The 19133-nt window shown below is 55.0% G+C and overlaps 6 protein-coding genes across 6 annotated transcripts; 4 read left to right on the forward strand and 2 right to left on the reverse strand.

Moving 5' to 3' along the window:
• Window positions 1-2249: 2249 nt before the first annotated feature.
• QBC33DRAFT_223143 (alpha N-terminal protein methyltransferase 1) lies at window positions 2250-3579 on the forward strand. The gene is made up of 3 exons (XM_060422789.1): window positions 2250-2601; window positions 2700-3035; window positions 3136-3579. Exons 1-3 carry the CDS (start codon window positions 2378-2380, stop codon window positions 3266-3268), a joined length of 693 nt encoding a protein of 230 aa, XP_060287155.1. The 5' UTR covers window positions 2250-2377; the 3' UTR covers window positions 3269-3579.
• Window positions 3580-3889: 310 nt separating this feature from the next.
• QBC33DRAFT_511747 (uncharacterized protein) lies at window positions 3890-5138 on the reverse strand (the record flags this gene model as incomplete). The annotated part of the gene is made up of 4 exons (XM_060425862.1): window positions 3890-4655; window positions 4723-4862; window positions 4910-4920; window positions 4997-5138. The coding sequence occupies 4 exons, from the start codon at window positions 5136-5138 to the stop codon at window positions 3890-3892; spliced, it is 1059 nt and encodes a 352-aa protein (XP_060287156.1).
• Window positions 5139-6347: 1209 nt separating this feature from the next.
• On the forward strand, window positions 6348-7893 carry QBC33DRAFT_223257 (spermidine-3). The gene is made up of 4 exons (XM_060422791.1): window positions 6348-6475; window positions 6539-6831; window positions 6901-7138; window positions 7453-7893. The coding sequence occupies exons 1-4, from the start codon at window positions 6466-6468 to the stop codon at window positions 7731-7733; spliced, it is 822 nt and encodes a 273-aa protein (XP_060287157.1). The 5' UTR covers window positions 6348-6465; the 3' UTR covers window positions 7734-7893.
• A 33-nt stretch (window positions 7894-7926) lies between these two features.
• On the reverse strand, window positions 7927-9181 carry QBC33DRAFT_485318 (putative nitrilase family protein). The gene has a single exon (XM_060425404.1). The coding sequence runs from the start codon at window positions 9115-9117 to the stop codon at window positions 8053-8055; it is 1065 nt and encodes a 354-aa protein (XP_060287158.1). The 5' UTR covers window positions 9118-9181; the 3' UTR covers window positions 7927-8052.
• Window positions 9182-9350: 169 nt separating this feature from the next.
• QBC33DRAFT_223253 (uncharacterized protein) lies at window positions 9351-12398 on the forward strand. Its single transcript, XM_060422790.1, has 2 exons — window positions 9351-10346; window positions 10407-12398. The coding sequence occupies exons 1-2, from the start codon at window positions 9584-9586 to the stop codon at window positions 12053-12055; spliced, it is 2412 nt and encodes an 803-aa protein (XP_060287159.1). The 5' UTR covers window positions 9351-9583; the 3' UTR covers window positions 12056-12398.
• A 511-nt stretch (window positions 12399-12909) lies between these two features.
• Window positions 12910-18919, forward strand: QBC33DRAFT_597526 (kinesin heavy chain). Its single transcript, XM_060431931.1, has 2 exons — window positions 12910-13191; window positions 13277-18919. The coding sequence occupies exons 1-2, from the start codon at window positions 13116-13118 to the stop codon at window positions 18466-18468; spliced, it is 5268 nt and encodes a 1755-aa protein (XP_060287160.1). The 5' UTR covers window positions 12910-13115; the 3' UTR covers window positions 18469-18919.
• Window positions 18920-19133: the final 214 nt, after the last annotated feature.

Genomic DNA, 19133 nt, shown 5'->3' on the forward strand with positions numbered 1-19133 from the left:
CAAGACGGCGGCGACACGGACCCTCTTGTGGATCTAAGGAAGTACCTCCGTAGCTACCATCAGCAAAACCACATCCACTCCAGAGGACATGAGCTGCACTAGGAGATCCATGGTTTTGCCGTGGAGGAGTATGGATACCGAGGAAACCAAGCAGAAAAAAAGGGTATTTCGTCAAGGGGATGATCCAGCAACAGTCCCCACACGGAACGATACCTCCCTACTCTCTGGGCCCCTGCTCCCTGCCGCCGGCCCCATGTCCCCCTGCTCAATGGGCATTTCCTCCCCCTAATCATTTCCTTTTCCCTGGTATTTTATCTCGATTATTTACCTACATATTGAGGTAGTAGTGGATTGACTTTTCGACATCACCCTTTTTATCTGCATAGTATTGCGCATCGCCATCTAGCCAAGGGGGGGAACCAGAGAGAAGGGGACTGCCAAGAGTACACTTTCCGTCATTCCGTCGTATTCCAATGGCAGTTGGGTCGCTAAGTTGACGAAAAGTTAAAATATGAAGCCAGTGAGGGCGGCGAGGCGTTCCCGCAAGTCCCGTGATTCAATGGTAGCATAATGGCGGCATTGGCACGAATAGTGTGAGCGACCCCAAAACCACCGCGCTCCACAGGATGACAGCTACCTTTTCCTAGGCTTTTCTGCAGCGGAGCAGAAAGTTTTCCCCTTTATTTCGCCACCACCACCACCACCACCACCACCACCACCACCAACGTCTGTAAGCAAGTGAAGGGCTAACAGAGCGACGGTAGCCATGATCTGCCAACAGTATTGATCTAGAAGTGCTGATCTAGAACAAACTAACTCACAAGACTAATAAGTTTGCTCCAGATCCTCGCTGACCTACGTCGGTAAGGTAATGAATGGCGGGAGTTGCGGGCACTTTGCCCCTCGGGGTAACTACCCGAAGCTGACTTCCCTACCTACCTACCTACTTAGGTAAGTACGGAACACTTCTAATGCTTTAGATGTATGCATATATTTCCGATTTAGCGTGGATCGAAGCGGTGCGAACTGCAAATCTCTCTGGCCCCGACTTTAATGCAATTGGGGTGAAGAAATCTCACAAGGCTTGAATCTCCATGACGATTTTCTGCACGCTTGGTCAAATATCATGCATTGTCAGATCGCCGTCGATTGGGTAATTGGCTCAGCGCACAGACACCGGACGCACAGTACGTCGTACTATTAAACAGGAAGCCTTGTGTTGCAGCCCCGGCGCGACGCTAGTTACCAGAGCGGTTACCTTGAACGCCATGTGGGAAACCAGGTTGGGACCTGGTGCGGCCAAAGCGCATCCCCGCGGAGCCCTTAATCTCGTCAGCCTCGAAAAGAGTCTCCACTTTTGAGTCTCTTGAATTAAAACTCTCGGTCTCTTCTCCTGCGTTTGCTGTTAGCTATATGATGTGGCAAATCACCAATTGACTTTCACAGAGGCGTGGAGCACCATTGCTGGTGGTTTCTTCTTTTCTTTCTTCTTTCCCCAGCAGAAGTCACGCCACGCCAAGGCCCAGGCAGTGCCTGCCAAGCGTCCAGTACAGTAACAGACGACAGGATGGATTGGTTTGATATGATATGTAGCTTGCAAAGTCGCACAGCGATAAAGTCAACATACAAATCATTTATGACCTGTTCTCATAGAGGAGAGGGACCTATGCAATCAAATACCAGACCTTAGCCAACGGCCCTCAAGCTAGAGGAACTAAGCTTTAACAACTACGTACACTAATGGGTGGTCTGTATGGTAGTGTGTGAAGTGAAGTTAATCGACCTTTGATGACAGAAACTGGAATGCTGCGTTCTGTCGGTTCCTGTCTGTTTGTTGAAGTTGCTTCCATAGGTGGATTTTAAGATAAGATGGATGTTTTGCTCGATCAGATTCCATTAAGGTTGTTTCGGAGACTATGCCCGGTCCGGGTCCATCCCAGCCGCACAGTAGGCGGGGCAGGGTGCTTGGAGTCCTCGGATAAATAATCCCCCCTCGGCTGGTGGCCTGTGATTTGTGCGTAACAGGTGACGGAATTTTTGACCAGGTGGCACGAGTTTTGTACTGGCGAACAGCCTGTCGCCATCGTTGCCGTTGTCGTTGTCGCCATTGCCGTCGACATTGCTATTTCTGTCACCGTCAGTCACTGCCACTATTGCTGCCACTATTGCTATTAATACCAACAGCAACAGCAATGAGAATGAAAATAGCTACGGCGATGCGCCGCTCGGTACTTTGGATCCACCTGTCAGAGATCTCCCGGCCCGCTGGCACCTGCTACGCACAGACCATATGCCCCTGAGAAGATGGCGCAACTACAGCTGGCCGCACTAGAGAACCCTGCAGTCTGGATCTGTTTCAACAAGCTGCAAACCAAATATGCCGGACCCAGACAGCACTACGCATCCGGATGCCTTGGTCAGCAATGACGAGGGGAGGAAGTACTGGGAGGGCATTGACGCCAACGTCAACGGCATGCTTGGAGGGTTTCCCTACATCTCTAAGGTGGACCTCCAGGGCTCGCGCAACTTCCTCGCCAAGCTGGGCATCGGAACAAAACACGGCCAACGCATTGTGGACAACGCAATCGAGGGCGGAGCAGGGTGGGCAACATCTCAACGATGGTCCTAACGGATATTAGCCAGGCTGGGAAAGCGTTGGGGAATAGTCGCTAACAACAGGCCCTGCTTGGGCGGCACAGGATAGGGAGGATCACCCAAGGTCTCCTGGTTGACGTGGCGAAACAGGTCGACGTAATCGAACCTGTAGCCAAGTTTACGGCCGCGTTGCGTGGCAAGAGGGGCGTGCGGAATATCTCCAATGTCGGCCTGGAGGAGTGGCAGCCTGTTGAGGGTGTCCAGTATGACCTCGTCTGGACGCAGTGGTGCGTGGGCCACCTGACCGACGAGCAGTTGGTACGATACCTAGAGCGGTGCAAGGTCGTGCTCAACCCAGAGAGCGGCATCATAGTTCTTAAGGAGAACATGAGCACAAGTGGCGTTGACGTCTTCGACGACATGGATAGCACTGTCACCAGGTAAGTCAAGCACTCAAGCCTATGCCAGCCGGTGATATCCCGCCAATAAACAGACGTTCTTCCTGCAACACCATGGACGAGGCGGCTAATACGGCGACAGGGAGGAAGCCAAGTTTGAAGCCCTCTTCAAACAGGCGGGTTTGCGAGTCGTTAGGACGGAGATCCAGAGAGGCTTTGATCCGGTTTTGCTCCCTGTAAGGATGTATGCGCTGCAACCAGAATTGCTTTCCTGATCTGATACCGCCATATATGTATATATTTCTGCAATAACCGCTTGCATGACTGGGTAGCGCGTTTGGATCTCGATGGCATGCCACGACTCTTAGGAAAGAGTCACCTGAACTCTTAGAATATTTAGACACCACTCTCATATTAATTGACGCGCTTCTTTACCGTGATTTGCTCCGTTCCAACTCCATCGGTTGCCTGACTTGTGCCAGTATGCCGCAGGAAACTTCGCCATCTACCTGGCCAGCAGGAAGAATCTGTGTGGACGACGACTGACGGCAACAGCAACAGCAACGGAAACGGCCTTTGGCACCTGTGACATACACGGGTGGACACCTACTGCGGAGCAATTCTCTGGGAGAAACGAGTTCGTATGTAGAGCCAGCGTCGTCTGGGCGCCGTAGCGGAGGATAAAGTCGAATCCGGGATCTGGCGGCGATGAGGATACGGAAAGCGCTGCATACGCTTCTGGAAAACCAGAGACGGGTCATCCCAGCTCCGCCCTCCCTGGTCAAGGACAACGAGTGATGCTGCAGACTTCTGATTGAACTTTGCATTTTAAGTGATCGCACTAGACTCCTTGAGCCTGCTGTACTTGGAAGTGACTCTCCGCCATCCGTTTGTGATCATACTTCGGCCTGTTCCATTGCATCCTTCGGCTTATTTGCTTTTTCATCCTTGCACTCTTGTGCCACCTCATCCTCCAGCTCTTCTTCCTCTGTGGGGCATGCCATCGTTTCTTTCAGCCACTTGGCGAGGTAGCATTGCTCAAGAGACTCGTCACCCAATCCGCGTAGTTGAAGCCGCCTGATGCCTCCAATCGAACAAAGCCCTTGGATGCCAGGGTCGGCCATGAAGTCGGCAGGTGGGATATTCAGCATCAGCTCGCTCTCAAAGTGTAGACGCAACTGCTTGAGCCTCTTGCATTGTTGGAGCAGCTGGATGCATCCTGACACATGGAGTCTTGGCAACTTCAAATAGTTGTCTTCGGAATCTGGGAATTCGTCCCATTTGCATGCGGAATCGGTTCTGCTCTCCCAAGGGAACTGTAGTGACTCGATATTGTCGCGGCCGATGCGGCCAACTGCAATGAGAAGCTTGGCGAGGTCGTCCATGTCATCGAGGTGAAAAATCGTCGTGCGATATGCAAATGGAAGTGCCTCCTGGCGCATCTGCCTGTTGACCCTTAAGATCCCAACATCCTTGCTGAGAGGAAAGTAGAATCCGCTAGGATCCCCTATGCCCCGCGGGAAGCTGTCTTGATCGAATTGGTTGATGTCTTTGATGTTTCCAATATCCTCTGGGGAATGCAAAGGCGTAGATCTTGTCACGGAGCTTTCGGGGAAGATGGAAAAATGGCGATGTAATATTGGGAGGTGTTCTGGGTTGAAGCTATGCCATGGTTCAGTCTCGCGTGCTATAAGTTCGTTCCGTGACCTGATGTACCTTTGCAACCAACATAGTTCGAGATGCTTCAGCTTCGGTGAATAGAAGAGGCAAGTTAAACCCGAATTTGTAGTAGACACCGACAGAGAAGCTGTACAGGCCTACACGGCTCGTTCGTGTAAGTGTGATTTTGCCTTCGCCAGTCTCAACAGTCTAAAAGGAGTCAGATCAAGAAATGGAAACTCGAAGAGGATGCTTACCTTGCTTTCACCTAGTCTGGCAGGATGTCGCATCCCATCCCCTCAAGTCCTTTGCTGTATTTCAAATATTCATATTCTCTTTGGTACGCCCATAAACTCCATCAGAAACGGGACTGAGATCGGAGAAGAAGCGCTTGGCGGCCATGTTGGATCGTGTCAGTGGCTCTATTTTGTATCCCAGTTCCTTCTCCATCTCCGCAAGGGTGAAGACAGGCTTGCGTTTGGCCATATTGACTTCTTCAAGCCTTCGTTCATTCTGGTTGGGCAATCTCTCCTCATTCCACAAGGATCATGGACTCCCTCTGACACCGATGCCATAATGTACGAGTGCAAGACTGGGGCCTGTTGGCCGATATATGGGGGGAGTCCGAGACTGAAAAGGTGTACTAGGAACCAACAACTGTTGGATCTTGTGGCTTGCATAAGTGGGCGTTCAGATTCCATTCACATTGTCGTGGCCGCCGGGTGGGGCCGGGTAGACTGCCCGGCCGTTCTCCTCCATTCCCGATCCCCACTATTCAAGCACGCCGATCCCTTGGCGGGCAGTGTCGTGAGTGTGTCACCAACAATAGATGTAAAAAGCAAAGGTCACACAGAAACAATTACATAATGCTGTTCTCTGAGAACCCGCCTCACTCACGTCTCAACCCTGACTCGGCATCTGGAAGCAGGGCAAAATAAAGAAGTACGGATGCATATCAACTAGGTACCTACACAGTCAGGCACAGATTCAACAGTAGACCAAGATTTAGGTAGGTTCCCCGTTAGGTAGACTACCTAACTTGGAAAATACCTTTATTCTATATCAGTAGGTGCTAATTACCTACCTCTAGATTTCATGTTTATTGGATGGCGGTCGCCACAGCTGTTGCCTTTGTAGTGTCATTACTTTCAAATTTGACCTCCCTCTTGTTATCTGCTGAGTTTCTGACGCAGCTTGGGTGAGTTACTACAAAACTCCACATGCTCGTTTGGGTGACCAAGACAATTGGCTCTTCCCATAGGCGGGTTGGACAAAAAGTTAGAAAATTTTCGCGCACCAAATATTCTCAGGCCCCGACTCAAACCATACTGAGCTCCCGTTTCGTTAAAAGTAAAGGTGGTTTACATGTGCGATTGACCGTTTCACCTCAACCATCAGGTCTATTTTGTCCTCCAGCCCGCCTCCTGAGCACTCCCAAAGCAAGCCAACAAATCCGCCACCGCCATCCGACCAACATGGGTGACGTCCCACATCCCACCATTCAAGGTATGGCGCTAGATCACAAACACCGCTCGGATTATGCTGGTTCAGCCCTGTCTGCTCGAGCGATGCTGTGAGGCTATCAAGATGGCAAGGACGTCACGACGTCAATATTCCATGGAAGATGGTCCAGGAGCAACGTCAAGTGGCGTTACTTCCTGTGCCCCTGGTGCCCCTGCTCTGCCCCCTGCTCACTTCAACAACCCCTGCCCAGAATGTCCAATTCGCTCTCTTTTTCGAACTCTCCCAGACGGAATTTTACTAATACGGGTATTTCCGGCTTGCAGATGGATGGTTCCGCGAAATCTCAGACATGTGGCCTGGTTAGTTACCCCAAAGACCGACAGAGTCCGAAGACAGGATGAGGCACTAATCCGTGCACACAGGCCAGGCCATGACCCTGAAGGTCAAGAAGGTGCTCCATCACGAGAAGAGCAAGTACCAAGACGTGCTCATCTTTGAGTCTACCGACTACGGCAATGTCCTCGTTCTGGACAATGTCATCCAGTGCACCGAGCGTGACGAGTTCGCGTACCAGGAGATGATCACCCATCTGGCCATGAACTCCCACCCCGCGCCGAAGAAGGTGCTGGTCATCGGTGGCGGCGACGGTGGCGTCCTGCGGGAGGTCGTCAAGCATGAGTGCCTCGAGGAGGCCATTCTCTGTGACATTGACGAGGTGGATAAGACCCCAAACCCCAACCAGTTCCCCTGGTAGCCACACAGTGGTGACTTACACCTAGCCCAGGCTGTCATCCGTCTGTCCAAGGAGTACCTTCCTGGAATGGCTGCGGGCTTCAAGCACCCCAAGGTCAAGGTCCATGTTGGCGACGGCTTCAAGTTCCTCGACGAGTACAAGAACGCCTTCGACGTCATCATCACCGACTCGTCTGACCCGGATGGTCCGGCCGAGAGCCTCTTCCAGAAATCTTACTTCCAGCTCCTCCATAACGCGCTTCGGCCAGGCGGCGTCATCACTACCCAAGGTTGTATGTTCTCCTTACAATCAGGAAAAAAGTTTGCGAGTCCTAGGTGTTGGGTTCTAGGCCGACACTCAACTTCCCTGGTTTGAATCATTACTGTCACCGCTCTTGTTTTTCCCAGCCCTACGCTCCTTCTCCTTCTCCCTTTCCCTCCCCCTTTCTTCTCTCTTCTTATCTTCAGTAAAGCTTTTTCTCCCCCCTTTCCTTTCCCTTCTTGGCTTAAGTTGAGGCCTTCTCATCTCTATAGGTTCTCCTTCTCCTATTTGATAAATCTCCAAAGCAATGAAGACCAAGGCGCTAACCTTACTGCGTACCAGCTGAGAACCAATGGCTCCACCTGCCGCTGATCACCAAGCTGAAGAAGGATTGCAAGGAGATCTTCCCCGTGGCTGAGTATGCCTACACCACCATCCCGACCTACCCGTCGGGCCAGATCGGCTTCATGGTCTGCGGCAAGGACGCCAGCGTTGACGTGAGGGTTCCGCTGCGGTCCTGGTCCAAGGAGGAGGAGGCCAAGTTGTGCAGGTACTACAACTCGGAGATCCACAAGGCCAGCTTCATCCTGCCCACCTTCGCCCACCAGGCCCTGAATAAGTAGAGGGCTACCAAATGCTGAAATGCTCGGTTTGCCCGAGGGGTTCTTGGCCGGGAAGGGCCGGCGACTTGGTTGAGCTCTTATAGGAGCTACCAGGGCCAAAAGGGATCACTTGTCGGGACCGTGGGGGTTAATACGCTGTGAAGGAATATCAAGGAAACAACCCATACCTAGGTCCTATAGAACCATCACGACCAAACCATCTGTTTTTGGGGTGGCAGCTTGGTAGAGAAGCTATAATCTACCTACAGCCTTGAAAAAAACAGCCCAAGTACAAACACTATTGACCCTCGGTTCATCTTTTATTTACACAACCTCACTGTCATACCTGACCCTCATCCTCAAATTTGACCCCCTCTCCATTACTTATATCCGGATAGACGTCAAACCGTCTTTGATCCCTGAGCGGGATCCCACTCCTCGCCTCCTCGATCTTCGCTCCGTCGATCTCCACACTCACGATAGCCTCCCCCTCCTCCGCCTCCACCAGCACCTGCGCCATGGGGTCGACGATCAAGCTGTGGCCCCACGCGTGGTACGTGGCGCTCATGTCCCTGGCGGGGCTGCACAGGACCACGTACAGCTGGTTGTCCACGGCGCGGGCCTGGCCCAGCAGGCGCCAGTGCAGCGGGCCCGTCGTCAGGTTGAAGGCGCCCGGGTACACGAGGGCGAAGCAGCCGCGCCGGGCGGCGATGGTCGCCAGCTCGGGGAAGCGGATGTCGTAGCAGACGCCGAGCCCGATCAGCCCGTAGCCCGGAAGGTCCACGACCGTGACCTTGTTGCCAGGCGACAGGACGTCGGACTCCTGGAACCGGATCCGGCCCGGGATGTCGATGTCGAAGAGGTGCACCTTACGGTGCGTGGCTAGCAGGTTGCCGTCGGGGCCGAACACCAGCGACGTGTTGTAGTATGTCGTCGTCGTCGTCGTCGATCCGGCAGCGCCCCCCGCCGCCGCCGCCGTCGTCGTCGTGACGACCTCCGGTATCGAGCCCCCGATCAAGTAAGTGCTCGTATCGCGCGCCATGGCCGAGAGGGCGGCGAAGCTGGGGCTCCGCTCCGGCGGCGGCGGCAGGGGGTGCAGCTGCTCAGCGTACGAGGGGAAGTAGTCGCAGCCGTAGGGCGAGTTGAAGCACTCGGGTAAGACGATGACCTTGGCGCCCGACCGGGCTGCCTCGATGACCTTGTCCCGCGCTCGCGCGAGGTTTGCCGCCTTGTCGGGCCCGCTGGCGAGCTGGATGCAGGCGAGCTTGACCGGCTGCTTGAGGACCGGGGCGTGGGTCGAGGCGGCCATCTTGCGGACCAGGGGTCGGAGGGGTTCCCGTACGACTCGCGGCGATAGTGAGGGAAGAGTGTGGGCGAATGCTCGGAAGGTCCTCAACATTGTCATCAGCGGAGGGCTGTGGTATCTTCAATCACCATCGTTTTACCCCATCGACATCGGCATCTTCTCGGGGTGGGGTCGGAGCTTTCGCATTTGGCGGGGTACAGTACCTAGGTAGCTTGACGCCCACACAGTGGTCTCCAGCTTCATAACACGGTATATTGCCCTGTGTGATCACCACGAGCTGACTTCGACACTCAGTCGTGCTTTCCTTGACGGGCTCAACACCAAATTGAACCCCAGGCCACTTCATCCGGTGGACCAGAATCTCTCACAATGTTGCTATATCCTACTGACACCCAATATGGCCCAATATGTTCTAGAACATATTCGTCAACAGCATACATTTGCAGGCCATTATTGATAACTGTTCTCTTATTATTCTGCGTCTCCGTGAATAGGTCTGATACTGATAAGATTCTCGATCTAATTCACCAATTACGCGGTCCTTCGGTCATATTTCTCTGTATCGATGAACTGGACAGAAGGTAATCTCGCCCGCCACTCTCGCGGTAGGCAGGCCAAAGAAGTCATCCTCCGCCAGAAAGAGTACTTCGCGAAGGCTCGTGCCGGCCTCCTTCCCAGTGCATCCAGGAAGAGTCCACCGTCTACGTCGATATCATTTCTTCGTCAGAATTCTTCCTTTTCACCTCATCATTCTCGCCTTTCTCAGAACCCGAGGTCTCTGCAAACAAAGATATTGACCGGCGCAGGCCAAGACGACACCTCGACCAGGAAGCGTTCTCGTGATCCTCCTAGCCCCGGGAATGATGTGGCTAGCCTGCCTGTTCTTAGCCATTATTTCGCGGCCAGTCCCGATGGAAAGCAAGCAGCATCGTCTACCATTCCCCTTGACAGAGATGCACTACACGAAAAGCGGAGAAAGTTGCTGCTGAAAGGAGACTGGGTTGGAATTGGCATGCAAAAGCCCATCCCAGTCAAGTTCTCCAGCAAACACTCGGAGAGTCGAAAATGGAGCAGACATCACAGGTCCGCCCATTCAAAAACTCGCCACCTCCTTGGGTCGAGATACGATCAGATGAAGCTCAAGCATGAGCCAATGCCAACCAGCACCCGAGCTCGGGATATCAGAATCCAAATAGGAAGCCAGGAAATGCGGCTTGGGAATCAGCCCAGCATCATTGATCCGAGTCGTCTCCCCGCCAACCTCGGGACTGCCCCTGCGAACCCTGGGTTCCATGACGCAGGCACTTTGTTGGAATCCACTTCAAGTCGTAAGTTTCCAGAGGTTGCCCACCAACACGGTGATATTATGTGTCTAATGCAACAATCAGTCACGGACCCTAGAGAAGGGAGGAATGCCAGCAGCCATCGGGTGAATCAGAGACGCTCCTCCCTGACGACGATCTCAGAAACGAGCAGCGATCGCCCGCAGAAAAACACGAGCCGAAGGAAACGAAAGCCGCCTCCCATCCTGCATCCAGTTCCCCAGCGTTCTGTCCATACTCGACTCCTCACTTTGACGTCGTTTAGCTCTGATATTGCTGACAGCAAGCTCGCACAAGTTGGCCAACCGAACGCTCCCGATCCCTCGGGGAAAGAAGAGAACGAACTATGGAGGCAATGGGTCGCGCCATCGGAGAGCCTTAGCACTACTGACTGCTCACTACCAAGAATTCAGGAAACGACTACCGAGCCTCGAATCAGTCCAGGCATTAGCGAGATATGCAGGAACCTTCTAGCTCAGACTGATAACCAAGATGTTACGGCAGGTCCCCGTCGTGTCGCGTCGTCTTCCTGTAGCGAACGCGCGGTTTCAACTTACAACACTCGTGAACACCAGCCAAACTCTCTCTCACCAATCCCTGAACAGCTAGTCAACGACTGGCTAGGTGATCACAATTTGGTCTCAAACCCGACCGACAAATCATCTCAGGTTCAGTCTGATGTTGATTCCCTTCAGGAGTCTCTCACCCTTCCGCAACCTTTGCTTGAGAGCGAGTATCCATTGCACAGTTTGGGCCAATCCACAAGTCATTCCGGCGAGCCAGCTCTGAGTGCATATGGGAAAGGGACAAACCAGTCCCGGCATACTGAATACCGCGATGTGCCAGGCGAAAACAACGTGATGGTAGCCGAGGAGAGAGAAATCCGTTCATACGAGCCACTGGAGCCAACACCTGTGGAGACAACACAGGCAGCTGCTGTAGAGAAAACTGCCGCGGAAGATCCTGACGCCGTGTGGATGAGATTTGTTTTCTCGGACGATGACAGCGAGAAACTCCTGACGGCAGCCTTGCATGAAGGGCAAGGAGAACCACCTCGAGGTCTACAGCTCCCCGACGACGACGGCTCCATCGACGAGCACCCTTTGAGGAAATGGAGCTGTTACGTCTCTACTGTGGGCACAGTTGTTTGCGCATCGAATGAACCGTCTGACCTGCATGACTGCTGGGCAAGCCACAAAGCGGCTTTTGGATCTTCGTCGACCGAATTGACGTCGGACCTGAAGTCTGACAATCAGGAGGGGGAGTACAAGTCATCATGCGACAGTGTCATGGTGGATCCTGGGACTGAACTTGGGACTCCAGAGCTGCATAACCGGAAAGATAAGGACAGGACGACCCGGGCAACAATGGAGCCGAGCGAGATGATGTCCGAGCCAGGATCCTTTGCCGTGGAAGCCTCGCAATCTACGGCGGATCCGGTTGTTGGCGAGAGCTTCAGGTTCGCTCGGCCGAAACTGTTTGTTGGCAAGCTATCCGATCCTACAGCGGTGGAACGGCCCGCTAGAGCTATAAACCCGGTGACCATGACCAAGAGGAAACGAGGGAGGCCAAAGAAAAGGAACCGGGACGGAAGGGCAGACATCAAGGGGATCCCGGTGTATAACGGCGATCCAATCGAGGAGTTCGAGGAAAGCGAGTCTGAGATTCGAGCTGAGGCGGCGCCCTCTCTCTTCGGGGCGCTGGAGATGGAGTGATACTCAATGTTGGTGAGGCCGGTTGACAATGTCACAAGGGGCCCAGAGAAAAGTAGGGGTAACATGCACCAAGTCGCAGCCTGTTGCAGTTGGCTTTCTCGGTTTCTAATTACTTTTGTGTGCATGTCCAGGCGGCGAAATTCAACTAGACTTTGCGCTCTGCCTTAGGAGGCAGTCAATCACTTTCACTTGATTTTGGGACTTCAAGGGACATCACTTGTTGCAAGTGAGCCTGCCCTCACTTGCAGAATAGGTAGACCCCATATATTCAAGTTCTAAGGAATATTCAACAATTTGGACTGCTGTACGGATCCGTAGTCATTCCCAGGCTACAGTGTTTTACTTGCACGTCTGAGACCATAAGTTGAATCGCGCGTGGTGTAGGGAGTAAATCCCAACAGCCTAGCACGTGAAAAAGCCTTAATTTCCCACCCCTGTCCGCCACTATGCTAGGCAGTTATGACGAAGTCACCTGCCACCAATGAGGTTTTGGCCTGAGAGTGGATTGTGCAGGTGTGGATTCGCGGTCGCGTCCCCCAAAATCCAACGGGACGGGATCTATTGACACGGGGGATGAATGTCTACCATCTGGATTTCGCCTCTGGTGATGATCTCGAACCTCACAAACTCTGGATTCAAACCACCTAGGCCCCCCTCCACGGCCTGCCACCTGACCCTAGACTGATATCCGAACGTAACTGGACTGCGACCACAACCAAACTTCGGTAGGCCCACGGTGGCCTTTGCACCTCATCCCTTTAACCTCTGATCCCGAATTTGACGTGCAACCCCCCCTCTTTAAACTCGCAACGGAGACGCCCGCTTTGGGATAGGATGAGCTCCTGCGCCTCACTACGCGGCGGGTATCATATGCAAGGCGTTTTTCGGATCAAACGAGCGCTCTAGACGGTCGGCTCCGAAGAACGACGGCCCCGGCCTGCTTGCCGGGTGCTTACGGCGGTGACCGGGCGGGAGTCCGCAATACTCAGCGACCTGCGGAATCTGGACCCCTTTCTCGCACCGAAGGAATTGCCGAGTGCGCCCCGGAATATCTGCAATCATGGCGCCGACCGGGCCCCCCGCCGGCGGCGGCAACATCAAGGTCGTGGTCCGAGTGAGGCCTTTCAACGGACGAGGTTCGTATCTTCTGGTGGCCGTCGCTGACCCGTAGGATATACGGAGGTATGCAGAAAAGGGGCTAACGGACTTGTCCTCAAACAGAAATCGACAGGAACGCAAAGAGCATTGTTGAAATGCGCGACAACCAGACGATACTTACCCCTCCCGCCGATTCTGCCGACCGAACCGGCAAAGGACCCAAAGAACAAGCCCAGAAAGTGTTCGCATTCGACAAATCATACTGGTCCTTTGACAGGAACGACTCGAATTATGCAGGGCAGTCGAGCGTACACGATGACCTGGGCAAGCCGCTGCTGGACAATGCCTTCCAGGGCTACAACAACTGTATCTTTGCCTACGGTCAGACCGGCTCGGGAAAGTCATACTCGATGATGGGATACGGCAAGGAAGCAGGTATCATCCCGAACATTTGCCAAGATATGTTCTTGCGCATCGATGAAATGCAAAAGGACAAGAACCTGAGGTGTACGGTCGAGGTGTCGTACCTCGAAATCTACAACGAAAAAGTAAGGGATCTTCTAAACCCGGCGACAAAAGGAAACCTGAAGGTCCGAGAGCATCCATCCACCGGTCCATATGTCGAGGATCTGGCCAAGCTGGTGGTCGGTAGCTTCCAGGAGATCGAGCACCTTATGGATGAGGGAAACAAAGCGCGGACGGTCGCGGCAACGAACATGAACGAGACATCTAGCCGAAGTCATGCCGTCTTTACCCTCATGCTTACTCAGAAGCGCTTCGACCCGGAAACGAAGATGGAGATGGAGAAGGCGGCGAAGATCAGTCTGGTTGATCTAGCGGGTTCCGAGAGAGCAACATCGACTGGCGCAACCGGAGCTCGACTGAAGGAAGGTGCTGAGATTAACAGGTCCCTATCCACGCTCGGTCGTGTGATCGCGGCCCTGGCAGATCTGTCGACTGGAAAGAAGAAGAAGGGCGCGGCATCGCAGGTGCCCTACAGAGACAGCGTTCTGACATGGCTGCTCAAGGATTCTCTGGGTGGAAACAGTATGACTGCAATGATAGCAGCTATCAGTCCTGCTGATATCAATTACGACGAGACCCTGAGCACCCTTCGATACGCCGATTCTGCCAAGCGGATCAAGAATCACGCCGTTATCAACGAGGACGCCAATGCGCGCATGATCAGAGAGCTCAAAGAAGAGCTGGCACTGCTCAGGGGCAAGCTTGGCGGGGGGAGCGGAGGGATTCCGGTGCCGGCCGAAGAAGTCTACGCCGAAGGAACGCCCCTAGAAAAGCAGATTGTCAGCATCACACAGGCGGACGGGACGGTGAAGAAGGTGTCTAAGGCTGAGATTGCGGAACAACTCGATCAGAGCGAGAAGCTGCTGCAGGATCTTAACCAGACTTGGGAACAGAAACTGGCCAAGACCGAGGAAATCCACAAGGAGCGTGAAGCCGCGTTGGAGGAGCTGGGGATCAGCATTGAGAAAGGCTTCGTTGGGCTCTCCACGCCGAAGAAGATGCCACATCTTGTCAACCTCTCGGACGACCCCCTGCTTGCCGAGTGCCTTGTCTACAACCTGAAGCCGGGAATCACGACTGTCGGTAACGTGGAGTCGAACGCGGATCACCAGGCGAATATCCGACTCAATGGCTCAAGGATCCTGCACGAGCACTGCGTCTTCGAGAACGCGCCGGACGGCGTTGTGACGCTGATTCCGGGCGAAGGCGCCGCCGTCATGGTGAATGGCAAGCGAATTACGGAGCAAAAGCGGCTTCACTCTGGATACCGGCTCATCCTTGGGGACTTCCACATCTTCCGGTTCAACCACCCGATGGAGGCGAGGGCTGAGCGCGCCGAGCAGAATCTGCTCCGTCAATCCATCACGGCCAGCCAGCTGCAGGCTCTCGACAAGACATCGCCCCTCCCGAGCCCGAGGTATGGACACGAGCGCACAGTAAGCAAGACCAATTCGGACTGGGGCGACAGCCGACCCGAGTCCCCCGCAGCTTTCCATGGGAGGGATTCGGACTGGTCTCTAGCGCGGAGAGAGGCCGCCCCTGCTATCCTGGGAACCGATCAGAAAATCGCAAGCTTGAGCGACGAGGAACTGAACGCTCTCTTCGAGGACGTGCAACGAGCGAGGGCGGAGCGTGTCAACGGTCGAGACGGGGACGAGGACATGGAGTCCATGGCATCGTACCCGATCAGGGAGAAGTACATGTCGACTGGCACGCTCGACAACTTCTCGCTGGACACGGCGCTGACGATGCCGTCGACGCCCAAGCAGGGCGAGGTCGAAGACAAGCTAAAGGAGGTCCGGGAGGAGATGCAAACCCAGCTCGACAAGCAGAAGGAGGAGTACCAGGACCAGCTCAAGAGCGCAGAGGCGGCGAATGTCGAGGTGGAAGAAATCAAGAAGGAGAAGGCCAAGATGGAGGAGACGCTGGCGCAGCTGAAAGCGGATATGCAGAAGCAGCTCGAGGTGCAGCGGCAGGTATTCGAGGAGAAAATCGAGAAGCTCGATCCGCTGAAGCGGCCAAAGGCCAACCCGAGACTCTCCGAAGAGGAGATGGAGAGGGCGAGATCTGTCGTCAGGCACTGGAGGGGCCGCAGATACGTCCAGATGGCCGAGGCGGTCTTGCAGCACGCGTCGACCATGAAGGAGGCCCAGATCATGAGCCAGGAGCTGGACGAAAGTGTGGTATTCCAGTTCGCCGTGGTTGACGTTGGCCACACCCTCTGCTCATCCTACGACATGGTTCTTAATGGGCTATCTGGTGAAGGAGACGATATCGCCCTGGAGGAGGCACAGAAGCCGTGCATCGGCGTTCGCGTCATCGACTACAAGCAGAGCGTGGTCCACCTCTGGAGCCTGGAGAAGCTCCAGGATCGTGTCAGGCAGATGCGGCAGATGTACCAATACCTGGACCAACCGGACTACGCCCAGCATCTGAGCCTCGACAACCCGTTCATCGAGACATGCATGCCGCAGTACACCCTGGTTGGCGAGACCGACGTTCCTCTCGCTGCTGTCTTCGAATGTCGGGTCCAGGACTTCACCCTAGACGTGGTATCGCCGCATACGTCGCACGCAACCGGCATCATCAAGCTGTCTCTGGAGCCTTCGAGTGCGCGCGCACCGTCGAATACGTTGAAGTTCAACGTCGTCATGCACGAGATGATCGGCTTCGCCGAGAGAGAAGGCACCGAGGTGCATGCCCAACTCTTCATCCCACAGATCTCGGCGGACGGCATCACGACCACACAGATGATCAAGGACTTTGACGAAGGCTCGATCCGGTTCGAGAGCGTTCATAGCATGAGCGTCCCCCTCTTCGCGCCCCAGGACACGACTCTGAGAGTGGCAATATTCGCAAAGGTGTCTGCCATGCATCTGGACAAGCTGCTCAGCTGGGACGAGATGCGGGAAGCTGTGCCGAACTCGCAGAGCAAGCCCAAGGGTGCTAGGATCAACGAGTCCCAGTTCTTCAGGGAGGAGAAGCATGATCTCCTTTCCCGGGTCCAGATTCTCGAGCTCAGCGAGAACGGAGAGTATGTCCCCGTCGAGGTTACGCAGACAAGCGAACTGGACAGTGGCACTTTCCAGCTCCACCAGGGATTGCAGCGACGAATTGCTGTCAACCTCTCTCACAGCTCTGGCGATGCGTTGCCGTGGGATGATGTAACTTCGTTCCGTGTTGGGAAGATCCAGCTCGTCGACCCTGCGGGGAAGACCCCCGACATGGGTTCGGTATCTCCCGACATCTCCATGAAGCTGACGTCGAAGCCACACTTCCGGACCAACGCCAACGGAACTCGCAGTATTACTCTATTTGGCCAGTGGGATTCGAGCTTGCACGACTCCCTGCTCTTGGACAGGGTCACAGCGGACAAGTACCGCGTACAGATGACCGTGTCGTGGGAGATAAGCTCAAAGAAGCTTGCCGAGCCGATGAAGTTCTCGGCGAAGCTCTACTGCCAGATTCTGTCCCGGTCCTTTGTCCGGCAGACCTCCATGTTCTCCGCGCTGTGGCAGAACGTGAGGATCGTCAAGTCCTCCACTGCCATCTTCACCCTGCAGATGCGCCCTGCGCCGATCAAGCGCGTCGGTGAGCTGTGGCGGATGAGCAGCCAGCACGACTACGTCAAGGGGGAGGAGAACCTGGCCGCGTGGGCGCCGCGCGGCGTCTCGCTTGTCAGCGACTACATCAACGCCAGGAAGAAGCGGCGGCGGCTCTCGGAGCTCGGGTCTATGCAGGACCTTCTCAGGAGGACCGGCCACCTCCCGTCCGACGAAGACGGCGGTGCCGAGGACAAACACGACGACTCGGACGAGGAGCCCCCGCCCTCGTTGCATCTGGATGATTCTATCGCGGACCTGCTCAACGACACCCCCGAAGGCTCCGAGGCAGCGAGTCCAGAAGAGGCGTCACAGCTTCCCGAAGAGCAAGCGGGGGAGCCCCAGGGAGAAGGGCAGGCAGCGGGGCCGGACGGAGAAGAGCCAGAAGTGTCACAATCAGGATATGCGGAGCGCGAGGAGATGCTGCTGAGGAAATGTCTGAAGTTGTGGACGCGATATCCGGACCCCATGACCAAGATCCTAGGCCCGGCCAACACCGACCCTCCGTCCAATGGGATCACGCCGGATGCGCCAATGCCGCCCTCGTTTGTCACGACGATCATCGGGGTTTCCAAGAACCCCACAGTGCTGAAGGGCGGATACCTACTGGTCCCCAATAGCGAGTCTACCAGGTGGATCAAGCGCTTCGTCGAGCTTCGGAGGCCGTATCTGCACATTCATAACGTAACAGATGGGGACGAGGTTGCCATTGTGAGCCTAAGAAACTCACGGGTCGACAGCCAACCGGGGATCCTCGGCCTCCTGGACGGCGGGGACTCGCAGAACGGCGATTACTCCGAGATGGGTCCCGAAAACGGCGGCAGCACCACCACCGCCGATTTCTCGCCGAGCCACAGGAGGACCTCTTCCGGGCGCCTCATCTCGACCATCTGGACGGGGACGGGGGGTGGCGGGGGCGGCAGCGGCAGCAGTACGAACGGGTCGGGCCGCGCGGGGGGGCTCGCGCGGCTGAGCGACCGCCTCCAGGCCGGCGTGTTCGCCATCTACGGGACGGACAACACGTGGCTGTTCGCGGCGCGGAGCGAGCGCGAGAAGCTCGACTGGATCTTCCGGATCGACCAGAGCTTTGTCTCGTCGAGCGCGAGCGGCGGCGCCGGGAGCGGGGCTGCGAGCCCGCACGGAGGAGACGACGATGACGACTATATCGTGGGCGGCGGTCGCCGGTGACCGGGCGAGGGCCCTCCCCTGGTGGGGGGCCTGGACTGGATTTATAGAAGATGGATGCCTCTTAATGGGTAGGTTTGAAGGACATGCTATGCGTTGATGAGATTACGCTTTCGGGTTTTTGCTCTTTCCCCCCCCGCCCCCATACCAAATCGAACGAAGGAATCTAAGGTAACCCAGTAACTGGGCTATGGATCATGCTACAGACAACTTTATTTTTCCTTTGTCGGATGTGTATCAAAACATGTTATGCTAGGCTTATACCCCCTCCAAGATTACAGAGCTGGCCGCGAGAGAGCGAGGCCGAGGGTCAAGAGAGAGAGAGAGAGAGAGACGGAAGGAGGAGGAAGGCAGGGAGAGAGAGGGAGAGAGAGGGAGAGAGGAAGAGAGAGAGAGGTGATGGGCAGCTGGAATGATGCGTCCCTCTTGTCATACCCCATCGATAGTTTCTTGGGTTAGTAAATACGGCGCAAGATACCATACCACTCCTAGCTATATAATGGAAATCTGGGGACATGAGATCATGTTGAAAGTTGCATGACATACCGGCGCCGACAAGGGATTGATGGTGCGTATCCACGCCGAATGAGGACTAATCCGAGCCGATTCCGTGATCCCGTCCTGTGGATAGCTGAGCGGCCGGTTGTTTCCGAGATATTGGTCAGCTG

Source organism: Phialemonium atrogriseum (genome assembly GCF_030411735.1).
Source record: "Phialemonium atrogriseum strain 8032-3 unplaced genomic scaffold QBC33scaffold_3, whole genome shotgun sequence".
Classification (NCBI taxonomy): domain Eukaryota; kingdom Fungi; phylum Ascomycota; class Sordariomycetes; order Cephalothecales; family Cephalothecaceae; genus Phialemonium; species Phialemonium atrogriseum.

What these genes read in the sequence shown, in the direction of transcription:
- QBC33DRAFT_223143 (XM_060422789.1), top strand. Translation starts at nt 2,378, where the DNA reads ATGCCGGACCCAGACAGCACTACGCATCCGGATGCCTTGGTCAGCAAT. An exon ending in GCAATCGAGGGCGGAGCAGG is followed by an intron (nt 2,602 to 2,699) that starts GTGGGCAACATC and finishes TGGGCGGCACAG; the next exon opens with GATAGGGAGGATCACCCAAG. An exon ending in ATGGATAGCACTGTCACCAG is followed by an intron (nt 3,036 to 3,135) that starts GTAAGTCAAGCA and finishes ATACGGCGACAG; the next exon opens with GGAGGAAGCCAAGTTTGAAG.
- QBC33DRAFT_223257 (XM_060422791.1), top strand. An exon ending in TTCTCTGTGACATTGACGAG is followed by an intron (nt 6,832 to 6,900) that starts GTGGATAAGACC and finishes CACCTAGCCCAG; the next exon opens with GCTGTCATCCGTCTGTCCAA. An exon ending in CGGCGTCATCACTACCCAAG is followed by an intron (nt 7,139 to 7,452) that starts GTTGTATGTTCT and finishes ACTGCGTACCAG; the next exon opens with CTGAGAACCAATGGCTCCAC.
- QBC33DRAFT_485318 (XM_060425404.1), bottom strand. Translation starts at nt 9,117, where the DNA reads ATGACAATGTTGAGGACCTTCCGAGCATTCGCCCACACTCTTCCCTCA.
- QBC33DRAFT_223253 (XM_060422790.1), top strand. Translation starts at nt 9,584, where the DNA reads ATGAACTGGACAGAAGGTAATCTCGCCCGCCACTCTCGCGGTAGGCAG. An exon ending in GTTGGAATCCACTTCAAGTC is followed by an intron (nt 10,347 to 10,406) that starts GTAAGTTTCCAG and finishes TGCAACAATCAG; the next exon opens with TCACGGACCCTAGAGAAGGG.
- QBC33DRAFT_597526 (XM_060431931.1), top strand. Translation starts at nt 13,116, where the DNA reads ATGGCGCCGACCGGGCCCCCCGCCGGCGGCGGCAACATCAAGGTCGTG. An exon ending in GAGGCCTTTCAACGGACGAG is followed by an intron (nt 13,192 to 13,276) that starts GTTCGTATCTTC and finishes GTCCTCAAACAG; the next exon opens with AAATCGACAGGAACGCAAAG.